The sequence below is a fragment of the Eschrichtius robustus genome, chromosome 4, assembly GCF_028021215.1.
Source record: "Eschrichtius robustus isolate mEscRob2 chromosome 4, mEscRob2.pri, whole genome shotgun sequence".
Taxonomy (NCBI): domain Eukaryota; kingdom Metazoa; phylum Chordata; class Mammalia; order Artiodactyla; family Eschrichtiidae; genus Eschrichtius; species Eschrichtius robustus.
The window spans coordinates 19,278,026-19,304,244 of NC_090827.1; the positions used below are offsets into that span (position 1 = coordinate 19,278,026).

Genomic DNA, 26,219 nt, shown 5'->3' on the forward strand with positions numbered 1-26,219 from the left:
ATCATTCGCAATGGTGAAAAACTGAAAGCATTTCCTCTAAGATCAGGAACGAGACAAGGATGTCCACTCTCACCACTATTATTCAACATAGTTTTGGAAGTCCTAGCCACAGCAATCAGAGAAGAAAAAGAAATAAAAGGAATACAAATTGGAAAAGAAGAAGTAAAACTGTCACTGTTTGCAGATGACATATTACTATACATAGAGAATCCTAAAGATGCTACCAGAAAACTACTAGAGCTAATCAATGCATTTGGTAGAGTTGCAGGATACAAAATTAATACACAGAAATCTCTTGCATTCCTATACACTAATGATGAAAAATCTGAAAGAGAAATTAAGGAAACACTCCCATTTACCACTGCAACAAAAAGAATAAAATACCTAGGAATAAACCTACCTAGGGAGACAAAAGACCTGTATGCAGAGAACTATAAGACAATGATGAAAGAAATTAAAGATGATACCAAGAGACGGAGAGATATACCACGTTCTTGGATTGGAAGAATCAATATTGTGAAAATGACTATACTACCCAAAGCAATCTACAGATTCAATGCAATCCGTATCAAATTACCAATGGCATTTTTTACGGAACTAGAACAAAAAAATCTTAATATTTGTATGGAGACACAAAAGACCCCGAATAGCCAAAGCAGTCTTGAGGGAAAAAAACGGAGCTGGAGGAATCAGACTCCCTGACTTCAGACTATACTACAAAGCTACAGTAATCAAGACAATATGGTAGTGGCACAAAAGCAGAAACACAGATCAGTGGAACAAGATAGAAAGCCCAAAGATAAACCCACGCACCTACGGTCAACTAACCTATGACAAAGGAGGCAAGGATATACAATGGAGAAAAGACAGCCTCTTCAATGAGTGATGCTGGGAAAACTGGACAGCTACATGTAAAAGAATGAAATTAGAACACTGCCTAACACCATGCACAAGAAAAAACTCAAAATGGATTAGAGACCTAAATGGAAGACCCGACACTATAAAACACTTAGAGGAAAATACAGGAAGAACACTCTTTGACATAAATCACAGCAAGATCTTTTTTGATCCACCTCCTAGAGTAATGGAAATAAAAACAAAAATAAACAAATGGAACCTAATGAAACTTCAAAGCTTTTGCACAGCAAAGGAAACCATAAACAAAATGAAAAGACAACCCTCAGAATCGGAGAAAATATTTGAAAACGCATCAACGGACAAAGGATTAATCTCCAAAATATATAAACAGCTCATGCAGCTCAATATTAAACAAACAAACAACCCAATCCAAAAATGGGCAGAAGACCTAAATAGACACTTCTCCAAAGAAGACATACAGAGGGCCAACAAACACATGAAAAGCTGCTCCACATCACTAATTATTAGAGAAATGCAAATCAAAACTACAATGAGGTATCACCTCACACCAGTTAGAATGGACATCATCAGAAAATCTACAAACAACAAATGCTGGAGAGGGTGTGGAGAAAAGGGAACCCTCTTGCACTGTTGGTGGGTATGTAAATTGATGCAGCCACTATGGAGAACAGTATGGAGGTTCCTTAAAAAACCAAAAATAGAATTACCATATGACCCAGCAATCCCACTACTGGGCATATACCCAGAGAAAACCGTAATTCAGAAAAGACACATGCATGCACCCCAATGTTCACTGCAGCACTATTTACAATAGCCAGGTCATGGAAGCAACCTAAATGCCCATTGACAGACGAATGGATAAAGGAGATGTGGTACATATATACAATGGAATATTACTCAGCCATAAAAAGGAACGAAATTGGGTCATTTGTTGAGACGTGGATGGATCTAGAGACTGTCATACAAAGTGAAGTAAGTCAGAAAGAGAAAAACAAATATCGTATATTAACGCATATATGTGGAACCTAGAAAAATGGTACAGATGAACCGGTTTTCAGGGCAGAAATTGAGACACAGATGTAGAGAACAAATGTATGGACACCAAGGGGGGAAAACCACGGTGGGGTGGGATGGTGGTGTGCTGAATTGGCCGATTGGGATTGACATGTATACACTGACGTGTATAAAACTGAGGACTAATAAGAACCTGCTCTATAAAAAAAAAAAGTGATCAAATGTATTCTATTGGAAAGAAGCAAAAACAAACCATGTTTACTGTCTAAAAAAATATATATATATATACACATATATTCGATTTTTGGAAAAAAAAAATCAACAGAAATTAAAAACTCACCTTTGACCTTACTCAAACCTAGGATCCCTCTCCTGATTTAACTACTGGTTTATTATGTAGCTTTCAAAGACCTTTTCTAATGCATTCATATGCTTCTGAATGTTTGAAATATTAAATATTATTTTGTTTTATTGAGGTGGGTCTTTTCATATGTATGGATATTATATGTATTTCTGGAAATTGTTGAACACAGTTTTACTCTGTCTCAGACTGTATTTTAATCAATGCAAAAAGTTGAAATATTATAAAGAACAATGCTTGGAATACCATATATTTCTCTTTGATTTTTTTAGTTGAATTTTTTATATGTAAAAGTGATTCCCAAAGTCACTTAAAAATGTTAGTGCCAGTTTATACCAGCTTTCTAGTGGACAACTGGGTAACTGCAAGCAATGATGTCCAGACTCTGTAATTCTCAAAATCCTGGTTGCTTTGGGAATGTTTGGACTTTATTAAGTTGATGACAAGATAAACTGTTACTCACTGCATATTATTACATAGACATATTACTGACTTTATTACTCTATTATTAATAGTAGAACTGGCATTTTTACAATAAATATTATAGGGATTCACGTTAAGTAATAAGAATTTTCTTCTGGAAGCAAGATTTTTGACGCAAATTATGATGTTACAGAGAGAAATTATGTAAATCATTATATACTATCCTAGAATATTGAGAGGCTGAAAGGACTGTAAATAGTGTCGTAAATGAAACTGTTCACTTTGTTTCTCTTAAAAAAAAAAAAAAGGAGTTCGAATGCTGTAACTAAGGATCCCACTCGCCACAACAAAGATCCCGTGTGCCACAACTAAGACCTGGCATGGCCAAAAAAATAAATATTTTAAAAAAGAAAAAAGAATTCAGTGCCTAGGAAAAATATCCTTCAGAAATAGAGAAGTAAAGTCAGACTCACACAAACTCATAAACAAACACACTCTCACACCCGAGGTCCAAAGTAAGAGGAACACCAAAAGAAAGTTTCAGGCTAGAGGGAAAAGTTCCCAGACGAGAGAATGGAAGTGCAAAAAAGAATGAAAAGCATTGGAAAAGGTAAATGCGTGGGTAAATATATAAAAGACTACTAATAGTTTAAAGGAATAATAATAATGATGCCTTGTGGAGTTTAAAATAATAACGATGGTCCTACCAAAGGACTGGGTATATATGGATTTGTGAGGTTGGATGTGTGAATAAAAGATACTCTTCCTGGGACGTCCCTGGCGGTTCAGTGGTTGGGACTCCGAGCTTCCACTGCAGAGGACACAGGTTTGATCCCTGGTCGGGGAACTGGGATCCCACATGCCTCATGGGGTGCTCAAAAAAGAAAAAAGATACTCTTCCTCCCAAAGTTAAGAAATACTGCAAATTCTCTTATTTACCTAAATTAAAAGAAAGGGCTTCCCTGGTGGCACAGTGGTTAAGAATCTGCCTGCCAATACAGGGGACACAGGTTCGAGCCCTGGTCCGGGAAGATCCCACATGCCGCGAAGCAACTAAGCCCATGCGCCACAACTGCTGAGCCTGCGCTCTAGAGCCCGCGAGCCACAACTACTGAGCCCATGTGCTGCAACTACTGAGGCGTGTGCACCTAGAGCCTCCGTAACAAGAGAAACCACTGCAATGAGAAGCCCGTGCACTGCAACGAAGAGTAGCCCCCGCTCACCACAACTAGAGAAAGCCCGCGTGCAGCAACGAAGACCCAATGCAGCCAAAAAATAGATTAATAAATAAATAAAATTAAAAAGAATTAGCTACCATCTCTAAAAAAAAAGACAAATGATAAGTAAAACATACTCATAAGTTCACAATCATCATTTACAAACCATACTTTCACAGCACTTGTTTACACCTTTTACCTCAGCAGCACGTAAAAGACAATCAATTACGGTATGAGTAATTACAAGTTTCATAGGGTACAAAATGTCACTTCCTAACTCCTTTAGTACTTTCCTTTCTTTTCTCTTATTCTACTCTTTTCACCATTAGGAGAAAGATGGAAAGCTTAGATGGTACCAAAAGTCTCTAGATATATAAGAACTAAAAGCAGGTAATAACTCAGAAAAAAATATGTTCACTTCCTTAAAAAACGTTCCTTTGAATTTTACATTCTACATTAACTAAAATTTTAGCCTTTATATTAATAATACATAATTTTGGGGTTTTCCTGTAACTGAAATAAAAAGAGCTACTCATCTTTAAATGATTGTGTAGATGTATGAATAAGTATACTAGTTTAAACTCTTTCAGTCTTTGCTTTTAATATTATATAAACATGCTAGATTAAGACAAATGCTCTAAAACACTTTGAAAAAAATGTTTATTAACCATAAACAATCTTTTCAGTATTTGAAACCCTTTTTTAATGTAAGCGCTGTATTGATGTTTCTTTTTTAGATTTTTTTCTTTTTCTCTTGGCCACACCGTTAGGCATGCGGGATCTTAGTTCCCTAACCAGGAATTGAACCTGTGCCCCCTGCAGTGGAAGTGCAGAGTCCTAACCACTGGACCGCCAGGAATTCCCATCTTTTTTAGCCTTTTAAATTATTATCTACAGTTTAATAAATGTTCAAATTTTAAAACTTATTTGAATTTCTTAAATCCTCTTAATAAAGCAAAAGTGATTAATAGCCAATTGTTTCCATGACAGAATAAAAAATACTCAAATACTCTACAAAAATACTCTTTCACATGGCACAGACCAAATGTAGTAAGATTCAGAAATCATTTTCATGATGAAAATTACTTATGAAAACATTAATATTAAAAATAATGTATTAAAAGGGCATATTTTCTCAGTACAAATTTTCTCAGGTCGTATCTTGCTATGGTCATATACTTATCACAACAATCCATTCGTAATCAATAGAAACTTTTTTAATGCATATTTTTTTTTTATTTTTTGGCTGCATTGAGTCTTTGTTGCAGCACGCAGGATCTTTCGTTGCAGTGTACAGGCTTCTCTCTAGCTGTGGCATGCGGGCTTAGTTGCCCTGCGACATGTGGGATTTTAGCTCCCCGACCAGGGATCGAACCTGCACCCCCTGCACTGGGAGGCGAAGTCTTAACCACTGGACCGCCAGAGAAGTCCCCACCCTGTAAACTTCTTTTTTTAAAAAATTATTTATATTTTATTTTTGGCTGTGTTGGGTCTTCGTTGCTGCGCACGGACTTTCCTCTAGTTGCTGCGAACGGGGGGCTACTCTTCATCGCGGTGCACAGGCTTCTCACTGCAGTGGCTTCTCTTGTTGCAAAGCACGGGCTCTAGGCACATGGGCTCAGCAGTTGTGGCTCGTGGGCTCTACAGCACAGGCTCAGTAGTTGTGGTGCATGGACCTAGTTGCTCTGCGGCATGTGAGATCTTCACAGACCAGGGCTTGAACCCGTGTTCCCTGCATTGACAGGCGGATTCTTAACCACTGGATTCTTAACCACTGCACAACCTGAGAAGTCCCCCACCCTGTAAGCTTCTTGAGTCTGCAATTATGTTGCAAATTATTGCAAAGGAAAATGTTTTTTTTGTTTGAGACTACTGAGACACGCCTTATTATAAAATCATTTTCTGTCATTTCTTTCAACTTGTTTTATTTTTTTGTTTAAAATCTCTTAACTTTGAAATAATCAGGATGCTTTTTTTCTTATTTTCAACGTAGATAAAGCAAAACAAAAGTAATAGCCACGTAGGATGTTATTTTAAACTTTCAGGTTAATTCTATAGGGGTGGTCTATTCTATGGGGAAATTCCAATCCCCTATACCTTTTGAATCCATGGTAGTATATACAATGAGAAGTAATGTCCAGAATGATGGCCGTGCTATATTAAATTCTTCGATCAGGGACTTCCCTGGTGGTCCAGTGGTTAAGACTATGTGTTCCCAATGCAGGGGGCCCGGGTTCAATCCCTAGTCAGGGAACCAGATCCCGCATGCCACAATGAAAGATCCCTCACGCCACATCGAAGATCCTGTGTGCCACAACTAAGACCTGGTTTAGCCAAACAAACAAATAAATAAAATTCTTTGATCAAAAATGACTTATAATTATGGACATATGCCAAATAAGAATGATGAAATATATTTTTAAAAGAACCCTAAAAAGGGGAATTCTCTGGCAGTCTAGTGGTTAGGACTTGGCACATTTACTGCTATGGCCTGGGTTCAATCCCTGGTCTGGGAGGTGAAGTCCCGCAAGTCGCTCGGTGTGGCAAAAAAACAAAAACAAAACTTTCAGGTCAATCCTCAGTTAAGCATAAGCCTCAATTTACTATAATAGATGCTCAAATTATTCATTATTTGTCTTAATTTGCTAAGTACTTATTTATTTATTTATGGCTGCGTTGAGTCTTCGTTGCTGCATGCAGGCTTTCTCTAGTTGCAGCGAGCGGGGGCTACTCTTCGTTGCGGCGAGTGGGCTTCTCACTGCGGTGGCTTCTCTTGTTGCGGAGCACGGGCTCTAGGTGCGCGGGCTTCAGTAGTTGTAGCACACAGGCTCAGTAGTTGTGGCTCGCGGGCTCTAGAACACAAGCTCAGCAGTTGTGGCACACGGGCTTAGGTGCTTGGCGGCACGTGGGATCTTCCCAGACCAGGGCTCGAACCAGTGTCCCCTGCACTGACAGGAGGATTCTTAACCACTGTGTCACGAGGGAAGCCCTGCTAAGTACTTTTAATATAAATTGAGTTTAAAAATAAAGTATTTTGAAATTATATCTCCTCTTAAAATTCTTTGTAAGGCTATTAACTAGTTAGGTATCTGAGACTTAGGATCACCAAAAAATAGGTCGGTACAGGACTACTATGTGATACTTGTAGCACCAACTTCACAAAATTCTCCTTAAAAACGCTTGGGCTTCCCTGGTGGCGCAGTGGTTGAGAATCTGCCTGCCAATGCAGGGGACAAGGGTTCGAGCCCTGGTCTGGGAGGATCCCACATGCCGCGGAGCAACTGGGCCCATGAGCCACAATTGCTGAGCCTGCGCGTCTGGAGCCTGTGCTCCGCAACAAGAGAGGCTGCGATAGTGAGGGGCCCGTGCACCGTGATGAAGGGTGGCCCCCACTTGCTGCAACTAGTGAAAGCCCTCACACAGAAACGAAGACCCAACACAGCAATAAATAAAATAAATAAATAAAAATTAAAAAAAAAAAGAATAAAAATCATACAGATTAACAATGGCCTCATTTATAAAAAAAAGAAAAACATACTAGTTTTCTACCAGAGTATAAGAGACACTGGTTTAGATTACACACTCCGGAGCCATGTTATCCAGGTAGGAATCCCAACTCTGCCATTCACAGATATATGATTTGGTGGGGCAAAACACCATAGTACCAAATAACAGATAACAATATTATTGGTAACCCATCTCCAGTAGCACTTCCTTATATTTCCCCTTCCTTGCTTCACTATTTTTTAGCTGAATGGCAAAGACCATTTGTGGCTTTAATAAAAATGTAAATGCTATTATGGCCAAGGCAGCTACAATTATCTCTACCAGTTACTAACCCAACATTTCAGTAAACTGAAGGCATTAAATAAAGATATGAAATAATGAACAGAAGGGTGAGCAAAGTAAGAACAGAAAAAGATGGTAGTGTTTTATGATTTTTAAAGTGGTTAACACCAATCCTCACACTTCTACCAAACTATGAGTTTTTACTTGATAGGTAACATTTACTAAGCAGTTACTAACAAGCAATGGGCTGCATATTTTTATATACGTTATTCAGTATATTCAATCTTCACAATACTGTGAAACTACTACTCTCTCCGCTCTTCAAATTTAAGCCCTGGGAAGTTAACAAGTCCTATCTATATTCTACATTTTACTGCAGGACTGTCAAGATTCATAGCTAGGGATACTACGTGTCCAAATTTTACCTGTTTGTCGTTTCAGCATAATTATTATTACTAAAACCCTTGTTCACTCTCAGAAGTGCCCAAAATTGGATAAAAAATTATATATGGTTACCAAGGTACTCTTTCCAGGCAGCATAACCCTACAGTATGTACTATGCTTTGTACCGCAGCCTCAGGCTCAGCACTTTCACTATCTTCCAAGCGCATGCCACTGCCAATAAATTAGAAGAAAGGCATGAATGGTACACTTCACTCTTCAAACACACACACACAAACACACACACACACACAATCCCACTACTAGGGGAAAAAGCAAGTAAATACCAATGATTGATTATACCGATTTTATATTATGCAAGACAGTGTACTAAATGGCTATGTGATCAAAATATCTCAGAAATACAGGTAAGCATATATAAAAGCTATCTTTTATGGATACAAATAATTAACTCTAAGAAGATTATTTTTTAATACAACATATGTAAATAGACTTCAGGATACTTTACTCTTCCTTTTAGTATCCACACATTCAGTTCCCAGGTCTCTTTTTAGTAAAGAGACATTTCCCCCAGCACCCTCCCATATGTAAATTAGTATAATTAATTAACTAGTACACAAAAACAAATAAAGCCTCACCACCTGCCTTGTAAGGAATGAAAAAAAAATCTGGTGTAAACAGTGAAAATTACCACAAATAATTAAACCAACTGTTTTCGGTGTCAGTTTTCAAATATATACCTATAGTAAAGGAATACCAGCTAATCTAGCATCACTCATCAGGGAAAGTGCAGCTGTGGATTTTGCAGGTCTTCTTCCATGTCTGTAATAAAGGATCAAATTGGTGACCTTTGTGCCATAAACTAAAAAGCCAAAGTAGATAAACAACATATGTAGATTTAGCAAAATACAAACCTTTTAAGTTTAAAACACTGCTCAAATGGAGAATTTATTTTTCATGTAAAGGACTGTGAGATCCCATATATCAATTCTGATTCAAAACAGTACTTTTTAATATTCTTTTTTACTAATATAATATGACACCTAAACAATAATACTGAAAGCTGAGGTACAGAGGGAAGAGCTTTGATCATCTGCACAAATTGTGTTGTGTCTAAAAATTACTACAAAATTTAATAGCTGTTCAATTTATTATTTAAGTAATAATGTAATTACCTGACTAAACTTGATGACTAGCCCTAGACTTTCAAGTGAACAGAGTTAAATTTGCTGTGCTACAGCTAAAAATTTGTATTTCTGGATAGTCAGCAAATTACACTTAACCACATTCTACTAATATAAAAAAATTCCTATAGGTCACATTTGCATTTCTTATCTTCTAGAATGTAATTTTAAAACTAGAAAGACTTGTAGGCATCTTGTTACATTTAAAATAAACTAATTCTTAAAGGAACACTAATATCTGTCAACCAAATTATTCTGCAGATCTTATGTAGCTTAGGACTACAAATTCAGAAAAGTGTGACAAAGACGTAAGAAATAACAAATATGTATGATCAAGAATGATGAGGTTAACAATAAAATTTAAACGTCAATACTACTTAAACCAAAGGCTACCAGAAGATTCACATTTTTTAAATAACTAAGGAGAAATTTACATAAGTTGAATATTATACAAAAGTAAAAATTAGTGCTTCAAAATAACATTAAAATGATGTTAGGACAAGCATTTACATTGCACAAAACTATACTGGTTCCCGTAACATGATGATTTCTATTTCATTCATTCTTTAAAGATTTATAATTACAATTTGAAAAGCAAACATTTTAAAGAATTTGCTCCTTCTTTTAAAGTTTATTCCTTTCAAAACTTTAAAAAGCATAACTAAAATTTAATGATACTGATTAAATATTAGTTATAAAAAATCAATTTTAGGGACTTCCCTGGTGGCACAGTGGTTAATACTCTGCGCTCCCAATGCAGGGGCCCCAGGTTCGATCCCTGGTCAGGGAACTAGATCCCACATGCATGCCGCAACTAAGAGTTTGCATGCCACAACTAAGGAGCCCGCTTGCCACAACTAAGACCCGGTGCAACCAATTAAAAAAATAAATATTTTTAAAAAGTCAATTTTAACATGTTAGCTAAATAAGCAGTTGAATTCTTTTTAAATTCCATGCGTTAGTTTTTTTAAAGTTCTGTAATGTTAAAAGTTAAAATTTCAATGTAAACTATGGTTTAATAAGAAAATTAGATTTATCCTTTTATTCTCCAAGTATTTAAGCCATCTTTCAAAAGAAATCAACCTGTATTTCTTTAAAAATTAGAAAACCAGGTACTACAGTCACTGTTTCAAATGTTCCCAGGTTTATAGAGTATGACTATATCCTTTCACTGAGGTTAATGAACCATCCAAACTTCCAAATATAAAAACATCTATATTCTTTAACCCAGCTATACTTTTAAGAGATTTCTTCAAAGGAACTGTCAGGACAATAAAAGCTTTATATATTTTATATCAGGAAGCAAAACTAGAGGCAATATATATATTAAAAGATATGACGAAAAGGCAACAGATAAATCATGGTGTTTATAATATAGGCACTAGAAGTGATGTTTGGAAAATCATTTTAAAATGTTAACGTAAAGGTGGAAAAAAGATTTCAGGACTGAATAAATAATGAGAACTTTACTTTTGTGGGGGAGGGCACTTTATTTTTAATTTAACCAGTCCCAAATAAACGTGGTACATCCAGACAATGGAATATTATTCTGCACTAAGAAATAAGCTAACAAGCTGTGAAAAGACATAGAGGAATCTTAAATGCATATTACTAAATGAAAGGAGGCTTAAGAGGCTATCTACTGGGCTTCCCTGGTGGCACAGTGGTTAAGAATCCACCTGCTAATGCAGGGGACACAGGTTTGAGCCCTGCTCCGGGAAGACCCCACATGTCACGGAGCAACTAAGCCTGTGCACCACAACTACTGAGCCCACATGCCACAACTACTGAAGCCCGCATGCCTAGAGCCCGTGCTCCGCAACGAGAGAAGCCACCGCAATGAGAGGCCCGCGCACCACAACGAGGAGTAGCCCCCGTTCGCCACAACTAGAGAAAGCCCGCAGGCAGCAACGAAGACCCAACACAGCCAAAAAAAATATAGAAAAATAAAATAAATAAATTTATAAAAAATAAAATATTAAAAAAAGAGGCTATATATTGTATAACTATACGATAAGAACTGTATTTCTGGAAAAGACAAAACTACAGGGACAGCAAAAAGATTAGTGCTTGCTGGGGGTTAGGGAGGAAGAGGGATGAACAGACAGAAGATTTTTAGGCAGTGAAACTACTCGTATGAAACTATAATGCTAACTGTTATTTTACATGTGTCCAAACCTACAGAATATACAACACCAAGAGTGAGTTGTGATGTAATGTACAGACTTCGGGTGATAATGACATGTCAATGTAGGTTCATCCAGTGTAACAAATGTACCCCTCTGGTGTGGAATGTTGATTGTGGGGGAGACTGTGGATGTTGGGGCAGGAGGTATATCAGAACCCTTTGTACCCTCCTTTCCATTTTGTAGTGAACCTAAAATTGCTCTTAAAAAGTCAAAGGAAAAGAAATAGGCACAAAGAGAGACATGGTGAGAAAAAAGAATCCACAAACAAGTAAACCAAAATATTAACCAGAGAACATGTTGTTGGGATTGCAGATGATTTTTTCTTCATACAGAGCTAAATGTTCCAAATTTATTGTAACAAAATTATACTGAAGCCCAAATACACAGAGACTCTACTCCTGGACTGTTCAGTCTGTCCCAAAGATGTCAGTCCCCACTTGCACCAATATCACATTTTTATAAGTTACCTTTGTTGAATAATGTTTTTTTCTCCATGTAGGGCAAATTCTCTATTCCCCTTTTCTCTTTTCAAAAATTTACTGCCAATTCTCATTTGTTTATTCTTTCAAATAAACTTGCAAACTTTTTCTCTAAAGGGCCAGAGAGTAAATATTTTAGGCTGGTAAACTTCTATCACTTATTGTTTTGTTTTACTTTTTGAAATAAAAACCATTCTTGGGACTTCCCTGGTGGTGCAGCGGTTAAGAATCCACCTGCCAATGTAGGGGACACTGGTTCGATCTCTGGTCCGGGAAGATCCCACATGCCATGGAGCAACTACGCCCGTGCGCCACAACTACTGAGCCTGCACTCTAGATCCCGCAAGCCACAACTACTGAACCCGCGTGCCACAACGACTGAAGCCCACGCGCCTAGAGCCTGTGCTCTGAAACAAGAGAAGCCACCGCAATGAGAAGTCCGCGCACCGCAACGAAAAATAGCCCCCACCTGCCGCAACTAGAGACAGCCCACAACCCAATGCAACCAAAATAAATTAAAAAAAAAAAAATCTTAGCTAGCAGGCCACACAAAAGCAGCCCTAAGGCCAGCTTGAGAACCAATGAGAACCTGCTGCATAAAAAAATAAATTAAATTTAAAAATTCAAAACAATAAAAATAAAGCATAGCTTCCCACCCCACTGGCAAAGATTTTGGCATTTTGACTCAGTTTATACTGAATTTACACATAAAATTCGGAAAAATTAACATCTTTCCAACATTAACTCTTTCAAAATCAAATTATGTGATTAAGTGATTCTTCACTTATTAAAGTCCTCCACTGTAATTCTCAGAGTTGTACTGCTTTTATTTATGAATCCTGCAAACTAACTGTTAGGGTTTATAATTCCTGGGCACTTGAAGGCTCTGGCATTTGGGTATATGAATGCTGCAAAGAACTTGCTAGGTTTATTATTCCTGGCATTTTTTGCCTAAAGAAAAACACTAGAATGCAACAAAAAGTTACTTTTTAAATGTGGTAATAAGTGTTAGTTCTTTATTTCTTTTCTATTCAGTAATCCAGTAACTCTTAGGTTAAGAGGGAGGTGGGTTAAGCACTCAAGAGTGCCTGGCACATGATAGACACTCAAATGTTTCAATAAATAAATGGTTCTAATTCTGTTCCCTCTCAAAACCCCACTAAAACTATAGTAATTTACCAAAAAAAAAAAACAAAAAAACCCCCACAACCATGGGAAGAGCAGCAAAAAAAGAACTGGCATGTAGATGGAAAGGGCTAAGTAATCAATATACACCTTAAAGTCTCCTGGCAGCACCTTTAGGACTGGGAGTGAAGGAAGGGAGTAAATTAAAAAGAATCCAGTGAAAGATGTTTGGGAAACAACTAGATCCCTCCATCCCCTCCCCCTACTCCAAGTCCCTAGGATTGTTGCCATGAGTTCAAAAATAAAAAGAAAGTAAGCAATTTGGAGGAAACAGACAGGCAGGGAATAGAAAATGCCTTTAAAAATATGTACCTATATATATCCTCAAAATGATAAGTTAAGATTTTGCATACACACAATTACAGGAAGCTATAAAAATGAAGATTCAGAAGACCAGAGAGAACATCTGGAAATTAAAATTATGAGACAGAAAAGGCTGGAAAATAAATTTCCCAGAAAACCAAACAAAAAGAGATGGAAAATGAGAGCAAAATTTAAATGAGTGAGAGTGTATCAGAGCTCGCAGACACTAACGAACCACTGCAGTAGATCCAATATTTGAATAACTGTTTCAAAGAGAAACAGGGGAGAGGAAAATCACCAATAAATCTCTCAGAAGTGACGGACAGGAGTTGCTATATTAAAGTCCAATAAGTACCCAGCACAATGGATGACAATACTCATACTAAAGCATGTCATTGTGAAATGGGGACAAGGAAAGACTCTATAAATTTCTGGTGAGTAGAAGGGAACTGGTCACGTTAAAAAAATGAGTCATCGGAATAATTCCTCAGTTATCAACAGTTACAAGAGAAGATGACCATGGAACTTCAAAATTCTGAAGAAAAGAACTCTACACCCAGCCAAACTACAGATATGATATTGTTCAATAGGCATGGTCTCAAAAATCTTCAATAACCCTCATGTACCTTTTCTCAAAAAAGTTCTGGAAGATGTGATCCACCAAAGTGAAACAAGTAACCAAATAAAAGGAAAACAAGAGATACAGCAAACAGAGGGGTGCAACACAGAAGTCATATGAGAGCAAATAAGGAACATAGTCAAAAGAGATCCAAAAAAGACAGGTGTGCACCAGATATAGAGAGCCAACGGTCTAGATTGAAGCAATGTGATTCAGGCTACATTCATGTGCTGTCTGTTATGACCAAGAGGCTTACTATTCTACCTTTTATTAAAAAACGACTGCCATGTGTCTGGCCTGGACATTTTTTTTTTTTGGTATTTTTTTAATTGTAAATTTATTATTTTTAAAATTTATTTATCTATCTATGGCTGCATTGAGTCTTCGTTGCGGTGCGCGGGCTTCTCATTGCAGTGGCTTCTCTTGTTGCGGAGCATGGGCTCTAGGCGCACGGGCCTCAGTAGCTGTAGCTCGCGGGTCTCTAGAGCACGGGCTCAGTAGTTGTGGCGCACAGGCTTAGTTGCTCCGCAGCATGTGGGATCTTCCCGGACCAGGGCTCGAACCTGTGTCCCCTGCACTGGCAGGCGGATTCTTGACTACGGCACTACCAGGGAAGTCCCTGGCCTGAACATTTATGTACACGTAACTCAGCTTAAAAATATGTTAACAAAGCTCCTTTTTCCTCTTTTGTGCCCTGCTCCCTGGAACAGCTCAGGATTTCACACCAGAATTAACCTATTCTTAAACAAGATATAGAGCAGCTCACTCCAAGAGACCACTCTCCTAACTGAAGGCTCTGCCTGGCCCATACCACAGCCCCAGCAGATAACCGTAGAGTCCTGTGTTTCCCAGAACATGTTCATGATCTTGTCCACTCGTTTTCCCAAGATAGGCTCCAGTAGAAATTCCAGGAAGCTGAAGCCAAACTATAACCCAGAAATGGTGTTCAGCTTATCTTAAGAACCTACCTGTAACGGTAGCAATACTGCGCTTTCCCTACACATCGTCTACGTTTATAGTTTTTCAAAACTAAAATACTTAGCTGAAAGATATACACACTGGAGATTAAACTCTAAAGATAATTATACTGTAAAAAAAAAAATTCAAGGGAACGTCTAACATGAAAGTCAGGATAGTGAGTAGGGAAGGAGGCAAAGAAATGAAAATGTGATCACAGAGTATAAGACTGAGGTACTGGGGCTTCCCTGGTGATGCAGTGGTTAAGAATCTGCCTGCCAATGCAGGGGATACGGTACGGGTTCGAACCCTGGTCCGGGAAGATCCCACATGCCGCGGAGCAACTAAGCCCGTCGCCACAACTACTGAGCCTGCGCTCTAGAGCCCGTGCTCCGCAACAAGAGAAGCCACCGCAATGAGAAGCTCACGCACCGCAACAAAGAGCAGCCCCTGCTCCCCGCAACTAGAGAAAGCCCGCGCGCAGCAACAAAGACCCAACACAGCCAAAGATAAATAAAAATTTAAAAAATTAAGAAAAAAAAATTGAGGTACTGATGTTGTCTTATGTGATGGGTACATGGGTCTTCAGTTTATTACTCTAAAACTTATGTACAAATGTATTTCACATTTTTTCTACATATAAGCATATCGCTATTAGAAAGGAGGGGATCTCTAAAAAAAAAAAACAATTGTAGCCTGATGGACAACGACAGTCACAGAAGTGTTTTATTTGACCAGTAGAGTTTTTTAATTTTCAATTTGTTGCCAAAACATTGATCTTACAGATATACTACCCCATGTGTAGAATGACACAGGTAAAGGGTTATTCATCACAGCACTGAAATAGCAAATGGTTCCAAAGCAATTCCAAAGCAAGTTACATGGCTAAGCCCAGTGGGGGCGGGGGGGCTGTAGACTACTCAAAGGTATGGATACAGGGAGGTATGATTCTTTAGGGGGCATAACTAACAATCTTCCACACCTGTGAATTTTCTATTGCCTTTCTCAAATAATAATAGTAGTTACCAATCTTTCTAATTGTTCAATTTATCACCTAGTCCTTGGCTCATCTGGTATGGATCACATAGCCACACCAATAAACACAAACGGTACTATAATTCATCCCTAAATTAACAATCACATTCTCTTTTACAATCTATACAATAATATTATAAACTCCAATATACTTACATGCCTTAATTGAACCCTAGCAAATGTTCATCAGTATAGAAATAAAAATGTTTTAAGACCAAACCATGTAATACATACCATCAGAAAAAAAGTGAAAGCTTTGTGTTTATATGTAATGCTCTAAAAAATATATTAAGTGAAAAACACAATGTGCCAGAATAGTGTATAGAATTGGCTACCATTTATTTTTTTGAAAGAATATACAGTTGACCCTTGAACAACGTAGGGGTTAGGAGCACTGACCCTCTACACAGTCTTAAATCCACACATAACTTTACAGCCAGCCCTCCTCATCCAAGGTCCCACATTTGTAGATTCAAACAACCGCAGATCACGTAGTACTTTAGTACGTATTAAGTGAAAAAAATCCGTGTATGTATAAGTGGAGCCACGCAGTTCAAACCCATGTTGTTCAAGAGTCAACTGCACATCATATTTGCTTGTATATATAGTTGTCCCTCGACATCTGTGGGGGACTGGTTCTAGGATCCTCTCGGATACCAAAATCTATAGATGTTCAAGTCCCTTATATAAAATGGCATAGTACAGACAGCTCTCCAAAATTTGATCCACAGTTGGTTGAATCCTCAGATGGAAATCCGTGGATGGGGGGGGCCAACTGAATACAAATCTCTACAGAACGATATGAACTGACCATGGTGGTTGCCCCTAGAAGTGATCCACCTGGATGGGATCAGCTTGAGAAGACTTCATTGTATACTCTTTTGTACAAAATTTGAGTTGTGGACAATGTATACAATGGGCTATTCACACACATTTTCTTAAACAGCAAACAAGGTCATAGGACAATTGTAATTTTAGGACAATTTCAATTGTCCATACAAGACCAAATAATTATCTTTGAAAGTTTAAAATATAGAGAAAAAAGAATTAAAAAATAAAATACAGAGAGACGTTTTCTAGAATAAAATTAAAAAATAACTTGCCCAACCAAATTGGTCTTTGTCATATTCAGTTGTACCTTACAAAGTTATAATACAACATGTGTTTGTATACACCAGGATATGTCTAGATTCTAGAGCCACACTGTCCAATTTGGTATCCACTAGTTACATATGGAATTAAATTTCAATTAATTAAAAATTACAATGAATTCAAGTTTAAAATTCATCTCCTGGGTTGGATTAGTCTTATTTCAAGTGCTCAATAGTGCCGCTAGTGGCTACCGTATTGGTCAGCACAAATATAGAACACTTCCATCATCACAGAAAGTTCTCTTGGACAGCCTTTTTTAAGAAGAATCCTCAAAAAAACTGGTTAACATTGGATGCTTTGGAGAGGAGAACTAGGTAGCTGGAGAAAATAGATAGGAGATAGGTTTTTCACACCAATGAGACAGGACTTTGCCTGTGCCAGGCAGCACCCTTAATGTTTCATGTTAACTCACTTAATCCTTACTGTACACTTCAACATAATTAGTTTCCTTTGTAATCCTATGTATTTTATTTAATTTAAAAACATTATTCTGAAAATGAGGTCACAGGCTCCAGCTGTTTGCTAAAAGGATCCATTTGAATTGTGAACCATGAGCATTTATTACTCATCTTCAAGGAAAAAGCTATTTAAAAAAGCTAAAATACCATTATCTATAAACCAAAACCCAAGAGATTTTACTAAATATTATTTTAAAATACGTCACACAAGTTCAAAAGAAAAAATAAAATGTATCGCTCCTAATCCCATCATGCCACCACCCATAAACCATCTGATACATCCTTTCAGATATCATTTTATGTTTATTTGTGTATAACGATGACCTACGCATCAATTTTATCCATAAGGTAAGAGTTTTGCTGAAGGCAAAGAGTTGGACATTTTAGTTTTGGTTGAATTTTAGTTTTTTTTTTTTTTTTAAGTACAGTAATAAAGCTTGAAGATAGGACCTGGGTTGGAGTTCTCCCTCTCTCACTTAGGAACTATGTGACCTTGGTAGAAACTTTTATTTAATTTTAAATTTTAAAAAGTTTTAAAATTAAAAAAAAAATCACTTGAAATATGAATTTCTCACCTGTAAAAAGTATTTATCCCACAATATTAAGATTTAAAAAAAACTACAAGATATTTTATCTATTAAAATACTGACCTTAGTTAATACTTTAAGTTATCAGACTCTGTGGTTACATAAGCTGTTGCCCTAAGATGACCCATGTAAAACCCCGAAAGAATTTTTTATAGCAATACTAGTATCAGTTCACATAAATACTAAAACTTACTGTCACTGTAATAAGCAGAGCACAGAAAGGTTTCTGTAATTTCTAATTTCTCTATAGCATTTTGTATGAACACATTTAAAATATATAACGAAAGACATTTTAGTTTTAAAGGTTACTGCAGGGCTTCCCTGGTGGTGCAGTGGTTAAGAATCCGCCTGCCAATGCAGGGGACACAGGTTCAAGCCCTGGTCCTGGAAGATCCCACACGCGGAGCAACTTAGCTTATGTGCCACAACTACTGGGCCTGCGCTCTAGAGCCCGCAAGCCACAACTACTGAGCCTGCACACCTAGAGCCCGTGCTCTGCAACAGGAGAAGCCACCGCAATGAGAAGCCTGCCCACCACAACGAAGAGTAGCCCCGCTCGCTGCAACTAGAGAAAAACTGCGCACAGCAACAAAGACCCAACGCAGCCAAAAATAAGTAAATTTATAAAAATAAATAAAAGTAAAGATTACTGCAAAGACATGAGTTTCAGAGAAATCTTATGGTCTTATTACTTCTACCTTCCCCAAATAATTTAGCTTTTAAGACTAGCAACATACTACAACTGAAACTTTTTCAAAACAACTGCTTAACTCTTTGCCAGACCTTTCACCAAAATTACTAAAAGTACAAAGGTAGATGAGAGTAAATTCCACGTCTGCAAATTTTTTTTCAATTTCACTACACTGTTTTCACTAGCAAAATATTTTAACTGGCAAATCATATGAATTGACAGGTCTAGAAATCAAATGAGAAGAGGGAGAAGAAGAGTGACCATTCACTTTCTTTAGAAATCAAAGCACAAAGTTCTGGACCAGTTACTGAAGTATGACCAGTATAACTACTTATTTAGTCCTCAAATTTAGACACCAAGGTGACATTTTCTTAAGATTCTACCTTTGGATATCAGTTAGCAAACACTGTAGTACAACAGAAACTAAAAACAAATGTCCACATATTTTCTTTTAGAACTGTAGCAAAATATCTATTAAGTTTATCAAATTAATCTTTCCAAGTCACACAAGGAACACACATTACATGCCTATGGGAAAGACAGTGTCATGGTTAAGAACACACACACTGGAACTTGGCTGCTTTAGTTTGAACTCCACCCCACCACTTATTAGCTCTGTGATCTTGGGCAAGTTAGTCACACAAAGTTACTTAATCTCTCCGTGCCTTGGTTTCCTCATCTATGAAATAAGAATAATACCTACCTCATCGGTTTGCTGTTAAAAATTAAATGAATATATGTAAAGCACTTAGTAAGGTGCCTGATACACAGTAAGTGCTTTGTGTTAGCCATTATTAAGTTATAAAAATCACCTACATTAAAAATCACTGTTACAGGCTGTGTTTAAAAGATCATTTTTATTCAGTTGCTTAGAACTCTAAATCTATAGCCCTGGAAATTCAATGCTGGGTAGATTTGTCATAATTCCATAGAAACTTGTTGAACACAGTGAGCCAAAACTACAGCTTCCTATTGCTTCTATGGAAGATGTATCAAAAGTTCCAACTGGGAAAAACGATCTTACTTTTCTGACCACATTCTCAGGTTCTAGAAGGGACTACTTAGTACTTAAGAGACAAAAGCCATCCTTTCTTTTTTCTCTAGACACGTATAGGGACTTTTAAAGAAACACTAGTGATTTTTACAGTAAGGAGTGGGAAGAGTATCTGTGGGTTATGGGTCATAAGCTTTGTATTTCTTAATAATGGCAAAGAAATGATAAAGTTGGCTATATAAATCTCCTAGCAAAGAGAGGAAAAGGTGAGTACAACTTTGCATGGATACACCTACATGCAGCACACCTATGGAATATTAACTTTATCTAGTTCTTTTTTTAAAAAATAAATTTATTTATTTATTTATTTTTGGCTGTGTTGGGTCTTCACTGCTGCGAGCGGGGCTACTCTTCATTGCGGTGCACTGGCTTCTCATTGAGGAGGCTTCTCTTGTTGCAGAGCACGTCTCTAGGTGCACGGCCTTCAGTAGTTGTGGTACGTGGGCTTCAGTAGTAGTGGCTCGCAGGCTCTAGAGTGCAGGCTCAGTAGTTGTGGCGCACGGGCTTAGTTGCTCGGGGGCATGTGGGATCTTCCCGGACCAGGGCTCTAACCCATGTCCCCTGCATTGGCAGGAGGATTCTTAACCTCTGCGCCACCAGGGAAGTCCCCTATCTAGTTCTTCATAACTGACAAATTTTCATCCCTGAATAGTGCATTTGAAAATCAAAACTATATCTTATTCCCATTTTTCAGCTAGACTTAGAAATTTCAGTCTTCAAGGTCACACAGATATTAAAATTAGACTATAATTCAGACTCGTTTCCACTTCTCAAAATATTCTCTATGACAAAAATGGAGCAATTCACAGGTACCAGAAGAGCAAGGAAATTTCTAATAGTAGCAGAGAAGGAAAAGAAGAAACTACCATTGCTAGAACAACTACTTCATAGGCTCCTTGTTACATCCAGGACTGCTGGTACTTCTCCTATATTCTTAACCTTATATAAATTAAATAGAATACTTAAAAAAAATTTTTGCATAGAATTTTCTGTCCAAATTGGATTAAGGTTACATAATTCATTAAACATTTTATTCTCTGCAACTTTGGTGTGTAAAACTACGTCTATTTCTAAACTGGACTTCTGCTAAGTCAAATAATTAGGCATAATTTTAATTCAGAGTAAAAAGCAAGTGAAATCTAAAATATAAACACCAGAACTAAATTTGTTTGGTTTATGAATGAACTTTGATATACTGGGTTCTTTCTTAAAGCAAAAATATGCATATTAATTTGCAAGGTCTGCTAGTTAATCAATAGTCTTTGGTTAGCAAAAAACCATGGCATTATATAACAACATATTTGTCAACACGTATTTAAGACTTATTTACTTTTAATAAACTCTTTGCAATACAAAACATGTTCCTAAAGGATAAGAAAGGAAACATTAGATCAGCTGACCATCCGAGTTGATTCCATTTATGAAACTAATGTACAGTTTAAAAAATTCAAGAGATACAATGTAAAAACAAGTAAAATTACATACCTTCAATTTAACTAAACAAAATCTCTTACCTTTAAAAGAACTACAGGTCAAAAAAAACCCAATAATGAAGAATGCAGAATGAAGATAAAAGCTGCCAAAAACCACGACCCACTGGAGGCACGATGGCCTGCCACCTTCGCCAACTAATATTAAATCTAACTTTGATCTACCCACAAAGTCTAATTTTGACCTAACCACAATTCAAATACCAACAGAATAATAGGAGAGTATTGTTTATCCCAATGTTCAAAACTTTGCCATATTACCTGTTAAGAGGTAAAATGCTTCCTTTAATACACCTATCAAGCTTGTCAACAAGTTTAATATCTGTAAGCCACTTCTTTTATGTGTCTGTGTGTGGTTTGTTGTGGGGTTTTTTGGAAGTATAGTTGATTTACAATGTTGTGTTAGTTTCAGGTGTATTAGCAAAGTGATTCAGTTTTTTATATATATATGTATGTATATTCTTTTCCATTATAGGTTATTACAAGATACCTAATATAGTTCCCTGTGCTCTATAGTACGTCCCTGTTGTTTATCTATTTTATACAGTGTGTATCTGTTAATCCCAAACTCCTAATTTTTCCCTTCCTCCTCCCTTTCCCCTATGTCTGTGAATCTATTCCTGTTTTGTAAATAAGTTCATTTGTATCATTTTTTTGAATTCCATGTAAGCCACTTCTTAACCTAAATGATCTCATACACGCACACTTGAGAAGCACACAATATCAAACTGAAAATGACTGATATTTTACTTAATTTCCGCAGATAAAAAATTCCCTGAATGCCTACAAAGGTGGGACAAGCAGAAATAAACCCATGACTCCAGGTGCTTCTGATTATGCCCAGCAAAAAAGTAATAAGGAAACTCACAAGCTAGCTGAAATAGCAATGAACAAATATGCTTTTTGTAGGCTTTCACAGGGATACCTCAATTGCAGCAAATACTAACCAGCTGCTTAAAAAAAAAAAAACCCACTATTTAAAATTGTCAAAAAGAATTCTAAATGACTAACCTGTTGACAAAGGTGCATTAAAAGTACTTTAAAGTTGCACTTTTCACTAAAAATAAACACTTAAAATTATTTTACATGCATCCTCTGGTTATTATAGTTTCAATCTGGCTTTTGACTTTCACACACTAAGTTTTTAGGTTCCCTACTCCCCAAATTTAAATGCAGTATTGAAATCTCCCTGGGGTCAGCACTAGAAGGAATGCTATACTGCATCATTGACCAGATCACTGGAAATTAAGCTGCTAAAATTTACACTGAACAAGGTATAAAATCACATTTTGTATAACTCTGTATCCTAAAGAACACTTGGTACAAGGTCCTAAACGTATCAGGAGCTATAAATATTTACTGACTCAAAACAGTCCTTCAACACTTTGTAGTTTTGTTCCCTGTTGTTGAAACAAAACAGCATAGCCTGCAAAACCCAAAGGCCCTAAATGTTACTGAAACTTCACAGACTACATTATTGTTTTATTGTTTAGAGGTTTTAGCCTTGCCCTTATTACCAGCTGTAATGCTTTTACTGACGCTGGTACGGTGGGTAGGAGAGTTGATCCAGTCAGAAGTAATATCAGAGCCCATTAAAAGGTTTTAAGTTAAAGTTTTACATATTTATCTTTTATCTATTTAACATTAATGTTCTAAAAAGCATTTAACTGTATCAGCAACTTAAGAAAGTTCTGTAGTCAATCTAATTTCCAGGAATATAAATAAACACTGGTACCAATAAAAGAATAAGCAACCAAGCAGAAAATCTGCCTTAAATTCTGGCAACAAGGTAAGGATAGTTTACGTCAATGTAATGAAAAATAAGCATTTTTGTATTCTATAGACCTTTTCATAGCTAGTTTTTTAATAGTTATAAAAGTCTTTAAAAAGTCAAAGCAAATTGGGAAGCCATTATCAAAATCACAAACAACCATTAAAGATATATGAAAATATCTGGCAACCAAGGTCCAGAACTGGTTCCAGAGTATCAAAGGTTTTCTGGTTAATGTATTATGCCTCTAAAGTATCACTTAGATGTGACATTCCTGAAACGGCAACACAGGCCTAGAAGTATCAGTGAGCCACTGCCGGCAAACCCAAACTATGACAAAGATACTCCCTCCTTTGTACGGTTAACAATCAACTTGGTGCTCTGGGATCAGCTTGCTTGAAAGAAGTTTAAGATGGTGCCCAAACTGGGAGGGAAACCAGCAGAACGGATAAAGAGAAAATCAAATGGAAAATTAACTTTAAAAGTTAAGTTCCTATTTCCAATAAACTGTGCCTGAGGAACCTTCCAGACGATAAAGACAGACTCGGAAGAACAGACGGATCTACACCCACTCGCATTCTCTGAGGCGTGCGCACTGCGCCGAAAGGATGAATGAATGGGAGACAGGCGCGTGTGAAATGCAGCAGGTCCGGCCGGCAACCAGACCGGCAGCAGCTATCCGTAGGCCTCGCTCCTCCCCCTTCCCTCCTCCATGACAGCCCAGCCTCCAGCATGGAGGGGCGAGGACAATGTGATCCCCCTGCTAACCACCACCACCACCCTTCATCCTACTCGCAGAGCTTTACCGCGTGACACGGGGTTCTCCTCCCCACTCCAAACCTTTCTCGCCTTCCCTGCCGCCCACCCCGGCAACTCTCGGACGCGCCGGCGTAACATGCGCTGGCCGCTCTCGGCTCCCCTCGGCGAGGTCGAAGCTTCTCCGCGCACGCCGCGGCAGCACTCCCGCCCAACTAACCCTAGGGCTACGCGCGCCCACCGGCTCCCCGGCCCACCGGTCTAAGGAGTCCCGGTGCGCGCCCGCACCCGAGCCCCTGGGCTAGAGCGAGGGAGGGAGACACGGAAAGGCTGCCCCGGGGCTCCCTCCATCTCATTCCAGGCCGGCTCGCCGCCCACCCTCCCTGCGGATCCGGGCGCCAGCTCGGAGACGGCCCAGCGCCCTCCTATCCCGAAGACACAATTCCCACACACCTAGCCCAGGGCCCAGGTCACCCTCCACCCTCGAACCCCCTCGCGGCTCCGCCTGAGGCGCCGCCCCTCCCCCACACCTCTCCGCGAGCTCTCGGGCCCCCACCAGAACGTGGGCTCTACACGCCGTCGCGGCCAACCTCCGGGGCGCCCCCAGTTGTCCGCGGGGAGGTCAGGCCCACGAAGAGGGGGAGGGGGCGGCAAGGGGTAGCGTGCGCGCCCGGGAACGCCGTCCCGCGGGGTCCCCGAGTCCGAAGGGAGACGGAGCGTGCGGGCCGGTGGGGGTGGGGGCCAAAAGCAATACTCACCGGTTCCACAGTCGCCATCTTAGATCGATCTGATCGCACAACCGCTCCTGAAGGGGGGGGGGTGAGAGGAAAAAAATGAGATTCAAACCGGATTGGCCGGCTACTGTTCACGTGACGGATGTGTCCGTTTGGCCCTGGCGGCGCCTGCGCAAGACTGCGGCGGCGTGTTTCACAAGAGGCTTCTGGGAAGTGGAGTCTCTCTCCTTCTGTCTTTCTATTTCTCTCTCTCGTTTTCGTTTTTTTTTCTTTTAGGCAAAGAAGTTTAAAAAAAAAAAAAAAAAAGGACTGGTCACGTGGTCGATGGGTACGGTGCGCGGTTCTCGGCGCGGAGGACACACGCGTGCTGGAGGGTGGTTTTCAGTCCTCTGCTCTTCCGCCTGGATAGCTGCTGTCGCACTTACTGCCAGACATGCCTACTGTACCCTTTGTCGCCCTGTCCTCCCATCTTCCCCGAAAGGTTAGGAACCGAAGGCTCAGCATGCACAATAAGGCTTCATTTGCTTAGTTGAGGTCCTAGGACAAGTTGCCTGTGTGTTTATTTAATTTTCTTTTGACTGCACACCATTTTCTCTTAGTTTCATAAAGAGGCGGCGATGGAGAATCGTTGTTTAAGCAGTCAACCCTCCCCGGTACCCCGGCTCCGCTAACGCTGGTGGTCACTCATGGCCATCATTGCCAAAGGGGGTGGCGGAGCCGCCCACAGTACCCGCTTGCCACAGGTTGGGGGAGAGGGAGTGCACCCGACAGCGTTTCCTGTTCCAACTCCTGAGATTAAGACCTCAGGGCTAAGGCTTGCGTGGAAATAAAAATCATTTGCAAGTTGGGTCCTCTCGCTTCCACTGTTCTGCTTTAACGTGGTCGGAAATAGCCCAAGTCCGGTGCCGGCCAGGGAAGCCACTCCGGCCCCCGCTGACTAAGCCCTGGATTGACCGTCAGGAGTCGTTAGGCCGGGTCAACTATGACTCTTGACGTTGACTCATTCTCCTTAGGCGAGTGACTTAATCATTCAGTGCCCTAGCTTTTTCATTTATGAAGCACAGATGATAATACACTTACCTCACAAGGGTGTGCTATGCTAATGATTGTAACCAGCTTTGAAAATGAATCGGACTCCCTAAATGCTTCATAATAGTCAACCTCGTGCCTTCCTAAGGATCAGCGGCTTCCCCTAATGTTTCTTTTTAAACAATGTTTAAAATTTTTCTTTTGTGTACTTTGTTACATTATCATGTACACCAATGCAATTTTAAAGTTTCAAAACAAAATTTTTTTTTTTTAACTGTAGCTACCCTCCATGGAGACTTTAATGTTCAGGAAAATAGTGTTATATTCACAATAATCGCTGGTAATTAGAAATTTATCCCTACAGTGGCATCCTATATTTCCTTTCCCTGTAAGATGCTGTGCTGCCATTTCTCAAGACAGTGTTATTCTGCACAGTTATTAATACAAAAAACAGAGGTAAA

General features: G+C 38.8%; 1 protein-coding gene across 1 annotated transcript in view; it reads right to left on the reverse strand.

The window, feature by feature from the left end:
- EIF4E (eukaryotic translation initiation factor 4E) overlaps positions 1–26,219 on the reverse strand; it is a 119,657-nt gene that overhangs the window by 24,087 nt on the left and 69,351 nt on the right. Inside the window, 1 exon segment of the mRNA XM_068542478.1 lies at positions 24,754–24,800. Coding sequence (XP_068398579.1) covers positions 24,754–24,800 — 47 coding nt within the window.